At 36.7% G+C, this 12,047-nt stretch overlaps 1 protein-coding gene across 3 annotated transcripts in view; it reads left to right on the top strand.

The window, feature by feature from the left end:
* Positions 1 to 12,047, top strand: part of aimp1a (aminoacyl tRNA synthetase complex interacting multifunctional protein 1a) — a 35,805-nt gene that overhangs the window by 12,074 nt on the left and 11,684 nt on the right. For all 3 annotated transcript variants that reach the window (XM_088918039.1, XM_088918038.1, XM_088918040.1), the window contains exons 2-5: positions 4,145 to 4,278; positions 5,151 to 5,264; positions 8,922 to 9,095; positions 10,109 to 10,314. In XM_088918039.1, coding sequence (XP_088774165.1) covers positions 4,145 to 4,278; positions 5,151 to 5,264; positions 8,922 to 9,095; positions 10,109 to 10,314 — 628 coding nt within the window. The remainder of the gene's footprint in view (positions 1 to 4,144; positions 4,279 to 5,150; positions 5,265 to 8,921; positions 9,096 to 10,108; positions 10,315 to 12,047) is intronic.

Genomic DNA, 12,047 nt, shown 5'->3' on the forward strand with positions numbered 1-12,047 from the left:
TTCAAAGTTTTCTTTTAGCCTGTGTTAAGGGATTTACAAAATAATTGTAAGCAAGTATTTAATTTCCTTTCAAGATGGTATTAATCTCTTTCAGAAAATAGGCAGTTTAGAGTGCCTTTTTTGCAATAGGCTGCTATTTGTAATATGTTACTTATTGCCACTGTTAAGATCTCAGTTCTGTTTATTTATAGTCTTACACATGCTGCTGTCTGTGTAGGGAAGGATTAGATGCAGCTGTTATCTGTCCATTGGGTGCTACTCCATCCAGAGTTCCTGTCTCTGTTAATGGTGTAGTCACTTTAGTATACTGATTCCTGTCTTTTGTCTGCCGATATCAGCAAGGAAACTGAAGTACATCCTGAACACTTTTAAATTATGATGAATTATTAGTAGAGCTATATTCCAGATTGGTCTTCAATAGGAGTTCTGAGGTCACAAATACAGATTTCACACTTTCTACAGATTATTTTAGGGGAAAATGTCTGTGAGTTTCTTCCAGACAGCACTGTCTGTTTGAGGACACCTCATGTTTCCCAGACAGGCGTGTGGGGAAACAGTAGGCTATCCTCCACAGGCTGTGCTTATTCTGAGTATGATACAAATTAACATGCTGGTGTCATCTGCTTGTAAAAGTGTTTCTCTTCAGGCCCATTTAGTTTTATATTTCAGCTTCAAATCCAGGAGGATTTTATGTGTTACATTATCAGCTCCAGCCTTTTTGATGTTTTTAATTTCCTCATCCGAGGTTTTATTTTTATCTAGTGCCAGTTCTTTTCCAGTACCACCCCATACTATGTATGTTGGTTTAGTTTTCTCTCTTGTAAAATCTTTTTCTGCCTTTGTCAGTAAAGGACTTTTGCCAAAGCACTATATGTCCCAAGTAAAACACTAGGGAAGACTGGTAACCAGCTGTTTCTACAGGCAGTGCTATAGGACCTTTGTGTGATCCCAAAAGGGCTAAAGAGCCTCATAAAGTATTATTTTCCGTTATCCCTCTTTTAACTGATTATTTAAAAATAAAGTGTAGGCCTACAATTTCACAGCAAGACTTATGTGATGTTTTGCCCATGCTAGTAAAAATTCCAGAAATGAGTGTATTCAGCTTGTTCTGTTTTTTTTTTAGTTGCGAGAATTTAGATTTGTCCATCTTGACCTGAATCTAGGCAAAGGGACTTCAGTGTGAGGTCTGTGAAGCTGAAATCTTTCTCGCACACTTGTCACGCATTGCCATTTGAGAATATACATATCATTGAGATTTTTTACAGACTGCTGAAAGTTAAAAGGGTCTTATCTGTCTTTATACAAGTTCTGGATACAAGAAAAGTTTTCTAACTGGTTTCCATTTGGAAATATAAGGGGCTTACAGAAAATGTGTGTACAACTTTAGAGTAGGAGTTGTGCGTTAACCATGTATTAATAATAGAGAAATGCAGTTTCTGTTCTAGTAAATGCCTAATTCATACCTTTTAAGTGAATCATGCAGGGTGTGTATTATTTGTGACAAAAGGTATAATTATCTAGTCAGCTTCTGTAAAGAGATTTTCTATCATGTAAGTGATAGTTTCCTCAATAATAGTAATGATATGTTTTATTCTGTACACAGTTTTTTTTTAAAAATCACATCATAAAGTCAACAAATTAAGCCAAGAGGGAATTAAAATTGTTTCAAAGATATAGCAAAAAGACTTTTAAAGTGAGTTTTAAAAATGTCCTCAGCAGTCAAAAGTCTCTAATGGATTTGATAACTGACTTCATCAGCAAGGAAATTAATGTACCTCCATAGGAGTTTCATAATCCAGTTTAATACTATTTCACGCATCGCATAGACTTGGACCTCGTAACTGTCACAGATGTGAAGCTGAAGTGAATTGAATTTATTGGCATATGGCATACAGGTGACTATTTTAAAATGTTATGAACGATTTTTATAGCAAATGTTCTGTGCATTTTGTTTTTTTTGACAAAAACGGGGAGTCACAGCTGGCCTCAGAGGTTGTGCAGAGGGTAGCCTCTTGGCTAAACACTGCCGACACTTGTGTGCTGTCTGTTAGGAGATCCTGGACACTTGGAGCTAATAACACAGGCCAGTGGGCTTTAAACTAGAGTATGAGTTTCGGCGTACACTCCCAAGTGCGGGCTTTCAGAAATGATAAAACATATGGAGAGGTTGAATAGATAAAAAAAATCGAAAAAAGAGTTGTGTCTCCGACAGGTTGCTGTTTCTCAAAGCTCTGCAGCAGCATCCCACGATGTTTCGATTAGGTTTGGATTTTTTTTTTCCCTTAATAATAAAAACCTTCATTTAAAAACTGCATTTTGTGTTTACTTGTGTTATCTTTGTCTAATATTTCAATTTGTTTGATGATCTGAAACATTTCAGTGTGACAAACATGCAAAGACATAAGAAAACAGGAAGGGGGGAAACACTTTTTCACACCACTGTAAGTAGAAAGACTGTTTTTGTATACTTCAGAGTGAATTCTCCTGCTGTTCTCATCTATACTGATGAGGATACTGATAATGAGTGAATCACTTTCAAAGATGGTCATGTCTATCTAGTCCATAACATTACCTCTACCATGCTTCGGGATTTGCTCAGGGAGCAAAGAGATTTGGAAGAAAGTTTTATGGTCAGATTATACCATGATAAACGGATGGTCCACTGAGTACCATATCAGCTGTGAAGCATGCATTGCCAGCATATGTTTGTTTTATTTTGAAATGGTATTTAAAAGGGTCATATTGTTAAGTCACTTCAGGGATTCATCTGCAGGTGCAATGCCAGCAAGATCTGTTTGTGCTCTTCTTTATGTTCTATATCTAGATTTCATCGAATGTAAAAAAAAAAAACAAGTTTTGAAATATTCAGATCGGATGTTAAAATAGGATGACCTATCCTTACCTTGAATGTATGATTTTGTAATATGATTTGACAAAGTCCTTTGCCGTTTCAGTATTTGCATGGTTGCAAACAAGTACGTAAACATCTGATAATAATAATAATAATAATAATAATAATAATAATAATAATAAAGCACTATATATCGAAGTTGTAAACAATGTAGAATAGTAGTTATGTAATTGCAACACTAAAACCAAATTCTTAGGAATGTAGTCATTTTAGAGTTGATTTTATTCTACATGCAGTTTCAGCTTTCAACCTAGGGATGTCATTGTGTTCGAATAAATCATTTGTAAAAATGTGGCATCAAATGATATCGCATCATCAGTAATGCATGAAGTAGGCTTATACAATGTTTTAAAATGCTTTATTTAATTTGATTCTTTAGGTAATGGGGTATTGAGCTTTCCGATTAGTAATTCTCTTGATTGCTTTACGTTTTCAAAGAATGTTATAAAATGAGCATTAGCTAATTTTGCTTTAAGCGCAATTATTACAAAAGAAAGTTGGGTGCGCTGACTTATTTTCAGCAACGGTGTTATCACTGAGACCTAAGGGATCTGACATTTTCTCAAAAAGATTGTAGATCCGCCGGGTCTGTTAATAAACATGAGAATCTTTTCACATGAGGCATTATCTTACCGTATTTATGTGAATCACAGACAAATATGGGCTGCAAATGAGCGAGAAAGATGCATCAGTGATGTAGAGGCAAAGCGTTGAAGTTAACGGGTTGGAATTCTCTACATTTTAGATAGATAAGACTTTATTGATCCCAAAGGGAAATTGATGAAGAGTAACTGAATTAAATTATTTAATACCATGTCCCCATGTAAACTTTGTACACATTAGTGCTACAGCCCACAACTCTTGTGAATGGAGTGAGAATATGTCCAAGCGTCCTTGACCAACAGTATTAACTAGATGAGTGTACCAAACAATACTGTCCACTACACGCCTGATTACCAGTTTAAAATGCGTTTTTAAACATATGTATTATTGTTTCTATACAAGCCATGAACTAAAAACTGTAGCGTTTTCAAGTTCTCACAGGACAAAGGATAAGTGGAGACGAGATAGCGAAACAAGCGACTGCTTTTATTCTCCTATCGAAACGTCACAATACCACAATGAGCATTTGCCACGAGCGTTCTCCGAATCCTTGTATGATCGGTGTTGCAAGGCCACCATGCAGACACGCCCCCTCCGTTTCACCCGACTCCCCGTGATTTTGTTTTGCAGGTTCCTGGCTCGCTCTCTCATCAGGATGTCGGGCAGCACTCCTTCCCTGAACAGGCTGGAGCAGAGGGCGGCCGAGGCCGACCAGCTCATCGAATACCTGAAACAGCAGGTCCAGCTGCTCAAGGAGAAAGCCAGTAAGAGCTGACTGCCAGCTGCTAGCCGAGGAGCAAAGCAGCTTTGTGAAGGGAGATTGCACCTTAACTTCAGGATGCCACTGTAGTACAAGATTTAGAGTAGAACTTTGATGTCAACAGTTGTTGTTTTTTTTTAATGGGGGCTGTCTTCTCTAATGTCACACCAGTGAAAATAACATATGTTTGGTTCACTGTTTTTAAACGCTGGTTTGAGACAAGAACTAAATGTGTTTTCCATATATGTGATATTTTAACTTGTATTAATATGTAGAAATGTGAGGTCATTTTACTCTGTCGTCAACATGAACAGTGTTATCTTAACGGTTTCATATTTGAAAACGGTTATAACTCAGGTTGCATGTCATGAGCTGTGGAAAAATCCTGCTTTTGTGGTATAGCTCAGGAGGCCTTTGCATAAAAGCACTACAAAGACACCTGTTTTATAAAGTCCAGAAAGTGCTTCTTTCCTTTTTTTGCTTTTAGATGTTTGAATCAACAAACATTTACCAAGAGACATCTACAAAATATTAAAATTGCTTTAGAGAATGTGGATGCCGCCACTCTTTAATTATGCTATGCTACTACCTGCTACTCCATAATTTCTCCCTGATTTATTCTTTTTATACACAACAATGAGCCCAACAATTATCCAGTTGCACAATTAGTGAATACAGGTGAGACATGCTTTTGGAAACTGTATCGCAAATCTTTAAAGTCGTGCCTTAGCGACCTCTAGTGGCAGCTTTCCGGTAATGACACTCCTTTCATAGGACATCCTGCTATACTGCAACAACGGGAGCACATTTTAATGGGGGAACATATAGAGGAATGTAAGAGATCATCATGCCTTATTGATCTATTTTTAAATCCAGTCTTGCAGGCCTCAATCCGGGAGGAGAAGAAACTTCGAGTGGAAAATGCGAAGTTAAAGAAAGATATTGAGGATCTGAAAAAACAACTGCTAGAAAAAGAAAAAAGGAAAGGAGGTAATAAATGCCCTGTATCCCTTAATCTAGTTTTTGTTTCATAGAGTGTCTTTTCATTTTGATCAAGGTATCAAGTGCTTTTTGTACGCGTGTTAACCTAAGGAAATTTTACAACAATGGCATAGAAATTACAACCAAGCATCGAGTTTAAACAAAAATATATTTTACTCTAAAAGTACAGGAGACAGATTAAAATACTTAATATTTCCACAAATTATACACTAGCCTACAGAATGTTTAAATAAGAGAAGTGCGATGTGTGAGTATCAGGGAAGCCCGAAGTAAGCAAAACTAAACCATAAATGCCCAGTCCTGAATGTACAATATTGTAACTGGAATACTGAAACAAACGTTCCACATATGCCGTAACAGATGTGCCGTAAAAAGCAACTTTTTATTAAACATTTAATCACTACAAAGCAAAATTGATCATCTGCCTTCTAATAAAAAAATATAATGTTTTCCTGCTCCTGACAGAGCGTGGTGTTTTTATGAAAAGTTGGGGTCCCTGCTCGACACTTTTTCATTTTTTGCTGAGATAATTAAACTTAATTTCATGGAGAGACCATATGCCAGCAGTCTGTCTCATGACTGAGGTATGAAATTCAGTACAGCACCTAAAAAATGAATGTACAAATGACCTGATAACACACTCTGATAAGATAAGGTATGTAATTCTTATCTAGCCTCAGTAAAATCAGCTAAAGAATCGTCTGATAATTAGGTTACTTTTCAGTACTGTATTACAGAAAAGCATATAAGCCTAGTTCCTTCTTTTATGGTTCACTTTTTCATGCAGGTAGAGCAATGCACCTCCGGAAACAAATTACTATCAGCAACCTCAGATGATCAAATACAAAACTGTTGATCTGGGCAATCGTGGAGAATGTTACATTTAGGATTCTGAATATCTGCAGAATCAAAATTTAAGATACATATATAGAAGTGAAGGTTCTAGTCTTGCTGTCAAATTAGGATTATTTTTTTAAAAAAAGCACATATAATATTTTAAACTAAAGACACAAAGTAACACTTTAAATTTCTTCAGTGAACTCAAATGGAGTTTATTATTATTACTACTATTTTTTTGAGTAGTGAGCATGATTATTTTTTTAAGCAATAATAGTATATTATTATTATTATTATTATTATTATTGAGCAGTGATGGTTCAAATTGTTACACGGTGGGCAGCAAGTATTGCTTTACACCTAACTGTGGTCTTTGTTTAAATTTGGAATTTCTCTATATTTTTTTTTTAGTTAATCTGGCATTTTCAATTGATATAATGATTCTGCTTTATGGCTACTCTAAAGTGCACTGGGAGAATTGCAGAAGTCCTCTTCCTTAATGTTTCCTTCAAGGGCCTTTCGTATTTTGATAGACTGCAAGTTCTGCAATACCTTAAAGGAGAATTTATGCCCCTCTGTGTGAGTCACTATTGTGTTTAAAGACCTTGGGCGTCCAACGCCCTCTCGACTCCTGTGTCACGGACAATTGTACACTGCCACTTTGGGAATGCTGGTTACAGGTTTCTTTTTAAACAGGAAACATGTACAGAGTTCCTAAAGAGGGAAATAAAGACTCCTCTTGTCATCATTCCATTTTAGTGAAAACATGAAGTGGCATTTTGACTTTAAGTCAGGACACCCAGTGCCACGTGTAGATTCGACAAGTTTCTTGACCTGTTTCCTTGTTTGCCAGAAAAACAAAAATTCAGAACTGTTGGTTGAGTTTGTAATATTAGCATAAAGACAAGACACCTGGCTTTAAAATTTATGGTTTAATCTTGTTGTCCTTTGAAAAGACAGGAATGTAATGCAGTTTTGTAAAGAACTTCTAATAAGATAGTTTCACTGTTCATATGCAGTTGTATTTTCACACTGTGGCAGCATGTTAAAATTAATGTCCTTCTCGGTTTCATGAACAGAAAGATAAAGCTATTTAGGTCAACACCAATTGGGGCACTTGGGAAACATCCAGAAAGCTGTACTGTTAAACTCCTATTAACTGTTATTAAAGTAATTACACTTAGCATTATGCCAAGTTGTGGATGGAAGTTAGCACTTCACCGCCAGCCACAAATGTGCAGTTTTTCCCTTAGGGGGTTTGTTTTGCTCATTAAGTAGTTTTTGACACCGCGGCCACTATGAGAACATTTGGCCCCGTTTCTTAATGTCATTGTTGATTTTAAACTGAGAATTAGTCCACTCATCTTTTAACATTTGCATTTCTTCATTGCACTTTGAGGTTTTGAGAAGGTACAGATGGGAAAATTTGGATAAAATGAAAAATCCTTGAACATGTATGCAAGCTCTGCATAATTTATTCAAAATCTTATGTGGGTATCACAAGAAAACTCTTTAATTTCCAAAACTAGTGTTTCCTAGAAAGTTTATAAAGTAGAAAACATAGAGCATATGTATGTAAGAATGTGTTGTAAGTTTTTGTACATTTTTCTGTTTTTTGGATTAATATAAAGTAACCCAGAAAATATTATTGTCTGTAACATCAGGTACACATTGTTCTTCAGTTGCCTGCAGTTAAGATACATTTGTTCAGTGAGCAAGCCAGGCACAGTGTTGTAATTGGGAGAAAACTTTCATAGCTAAAATATAAAGGTAATAGCCACCACTAAGATTTAAAGTAGGTGGTACAGATGATAGAATTCAGTTTGGTTGGACAAAATTGCTATGAGGCTATTGAAAGTCAGAGTCTTTTGTAACATTACAGCAGCATCTTGCTCATTAAATTAAGAAAATGTCTGAAAGCAAAATCCTGTTCACTAATGTTATGGTAAACATTAACAAGACAAAGTGGTGATAGAACGTTTTTTTTCAATTAGAGCTAGACAATTTAAATGGGAAAGGAGATTTTGAGGAGGCTTATTTTAATAAGTTTTCCACCTTTTTGTTTGTTTTATTCTTTAACCGTTTAAATCTGGGGGCTGTGGTATTATTCTAGAGGTATATTGACCTGCTTTTTGTGTTCTCTTTCATTCATGTGCATTATGGGGCTATTCTTCCCATTGCATCCATCAGGAGCAGTGTGCTGCCTCTTCTGTTTGAATTATACCGTTAAAACAATTGAAAGGTATGCGACAATAGAGCAGACATTGAAACCTGGTATGGGAATCCTTTGGTGCCTGTAATTATCTGGGATTTTATAGATCTAAATGTGGACTGTTCTTTTTATGTAAAAGTTAGCACTAGGGGAATTTTCAGAGAATTGATTTCTGAATATGTGGCCAATAAAAGTTCATTTTAATAATAGGATGGTAAACAACTTTTTTGTTAGGGGGGAAACGAGTTCAAGTTCAAGAGGCAAAGGTCTTTTTTGTGAACAGAAACCAATTAATCAGGTTAATCGACATTCCTGCTTTTCTTGCTTTCCCATGGGTGTAATTTCCCCCCAGACAGGAAGAGCCGCCAAATGAGGGGATCTGTAGCTTTTTATTTTCTTTCATTTCTCATTTATACGGTCTTTTTTCATTTGCCTGATTTTGCCAAAGTTGTTTTCTTTTCAGTATTTCGGGATTTATGAAACAGATTTTCATGGAAATGGACATTTTTTCAATGGTTTTAGCACAGGGTGCCAGGCCTTTTGCTCCTCTTGCTTTTTGTGTGCACTGTAACGTTTTAACCGTTTTGAATCTCCAGTCAAACAGGTGCCAATGCCCGCTGCAGATGCCTGCGTCCAGTCGTCTTCCCAGCCTCCTGTAGTGGCAGCTGCCAAGCCCGACACCTCCGCTGCCCCTGCCCCAGCAGGCAGTAAACAGACCCCTCAGAAGGGCAACGGAGAGAAAACCAAGAAGGAGAAGCCAGAAAAGAGGGGTAATGACCGTGCCAATGAACAAGGAGAAAACAACAATATAATAATAATGATCATTACCATTAATTGATAATGTAGATGGTCATCGTGTTCCTGGGTGATTACCGGTGTTTCCGTGTTAAAGTTTGGATTGTGTTTTGAACTTACAATTTGAAAATACAGTTATGTGCAGAATGCCTCGATTTGGGTTAGACCGCTCACAAAGAGTTCCACATTTTTAATTTGACTGCATCATTACCAGTTTGTAGCCTAATCCTGTCAGTGCTGAGCTCGATCAGTACGGTGCTTGGACAGTACTGTGGTGAGTGACCTCCAAGGAAAACCAGGTTGCTGTGGTGTAGGATGTTGGTGGACCCTTCTCTCTGGAGTGTCCAATCCAGTGCCTCAGTGTGGCGACTGTGGATGGTGTACTGTAGAAATTGTTACCCTTTTTATAAACCATTAAACTAAAGTTTAAGTTATGTGAGTACTTGGTCATTACAGATCCTATGACACTGCTAGTTCAGGTTCCCTGGGTGGGGTTTGTTTGTTAGCTTTGTTAATCCCAGTTAAATAAAACTCGGGGTTTGGACAGTGTGGCTCATCTAAACTGCCCCAATAATCCAGTTTCTCACTCCTTCACATTCAGCAATCATTATTTAGGTGCATATTGTGCATTTTAAAAACCACAGGGAAACGATTTTTCCAAAATTCAGGTAACAAATTGGGAATCAAAATGAAGTGACAGGTAGCTCTTTTGAAATGGAATGTGAAAAGCCATCTGATTTCGCGGTCACAGCCATGGTTGGAGTGAAATGGAGCTCCAGATGTAAGGAATCTGACATTTGGGTTAAATTTTTTTTTTTGAGCAGAAAAAAAAAACATTGAAAAAGCTTGAGAGACTGTATATGTTGCCATGGGGCCATTCTCCTCAAATGCTTGGCGCGTGTGGCTGTTTCAACAGTCGTATGTGATAGACCATCGTTGGCCAGAGTTGTTTGTTATGTCGAGCAATGTTCTTTTTGCCTTCCTGCAGGAGAGAAGAAAGAGAAGACTCCAACAGCAGCAGCTGAGGAGTCCAGGCCAGTGGACGTCTCTCGCCTGGACTTGCGAGTTGGCAGGATTGTGACGGCTAAGAAGCACCCCGATGCTGACTCGCTGTACGTGGAGGAGGTAGACGTGGGAGAAGCTGCCCCCAGGACTGTGGTCAGCGGCCTGGTGAAGCACGTGCCCTTAGAGCAGGTAAAACACCGCCAAGACGCCAACCAGGGAATTCTGGGACACATCCAGACTTTCATTACATGATGGAAGACATCTTGACATAAGTTAATGGGACTTTTTTGTGTTAAAAAATGCAGATACAATCCAGTTCTTATTAATATTAGCTATAATGATCAACCCATTGGGGGTAGGTAAAGTGAGCTTTTATACAATTATTGTTTATGACAGTGGTTTATTAAATGAACAGCTAGTCACAGTCATCATTTTCTAGCTTAATATTTACTGCATATCTTGCATGTTTCACACTTACTGATGTGATTGCTGGTAGCAATCAAATGTTTTTTATCTGAAAAACTTGCAGTATTATGCAAGGAATAATCAGTGGCAGAGATGAATCATTGACATCTACTATTTTCAAGTGCTGTTAAACACATTATTGATTGTTTTTAATATTCAGTCCTTATGAATGCTTGTGCCACTTTTCTTCCTGTATAGTTTCTTAGTTGGAGTTAGCCGTATTATGGATGACATGACAGCTCTGAATGTAATGAACGTTCTTCAGAGAAGCTCGGTTCTAAAGAGAAGTGATATACTTACACTGTGGATTTGGTATACTGATCCACTAAAATATCAAAGGTGATTGTCTTTTAATACTATACTGGGCAGTGATACTAGTAATTATCATTGCAGTGTCAAGGCTATAAAAAAATCAGATGTTAATCACAGCTTTGATTATACCCAAGCTCATAAAATCACTCTAAGATTGTTTTAACATGAAATCGCAACTGGAGAATAGTAGTGCCCTGCAAAGCTCTGTGCTCTTATAGAATGTCTTTAGTTATTTTTTAGAATTCTCATACAAATTAAGATCACCACTAGAATAAATACTGTATATAATTCGTACTAAATATTTTTTCACAGGGATGTGTAGGAAAATGTATGTTATTGTGAACTGTCCTTAACATTACATTGTTTTAAAAATATGCTTTTGAAGGAGAGGCTATATGCATTAATCAGAATGCCTATTTGTTTTTTTTTTAAATTATTGTTAGGTCAGCAAAAGCTTAAGGAATCTAAAATGTATGTCTGCAGTTCTTTCTGTTTTAGATGCCAGGTATATTTACCACTAAGCAGTATAAGAAAAAGTGAAAGGCTACCATACATGGGATGATGTTTTTTACGTTTGTACAAAACGTTTGTAGTTGTAGTTTTCTATTCAAGTAACGGAATCTACAGTATCTGCTGCAGGTTTTAGTGGCATCATCTAACACTAAAGCTATTTGTATTTGAACTCTGGATTAATTAAATTTACCAAAATAATTAATATTTCTTCTAATTGCCTGTCCACTTGCTCAAATGGAAATAATGGTTTATATTGGAATAATATATTGCCCACAAAGCCAGCATTTTCTCCTATAGTTAACGTTTGCTTTTAGGTTTTGTGTTCATACCCAACGTTTAATGTTTTATGGGTTGTGTTTAGTACTGTCGGAAAATTAATGAAAATAATAAGAAACATTTGGTATTTGGAGATATTTCTTGCCAAATGTTTAAAACCACCAGATATGTTGCTATCAATGGCAAAAGAACACTCAGAAGAAAATAATTTATTCGCCGATTCTCTATGAAAATCATATTTGGTCTCTAACATAAATTAGAGTGAGTGAAACTCAGCCTATTGTTGAGCATAGCTTTAATTGCTCTCAAAACTTTTTCATTGCAAAAAGATGATGTACTCATTGAAATCTGTACTT

This window comes from Atractosteus spatula, chromosome 1, assembly GCF_055471065.1.
Source record: "Atractosteus spatula isolate fAtrSpa1 chromosome 1, fAtrSpa1.hap1, whole genome shotgun sequence".
NCBI classification, from domain to species: Eukaryota; Metazoa; Chordata; class Actinopteri; order Semionotiformes; family Lepisosteidae; genus Atractosteus; species Atractosteus spatula.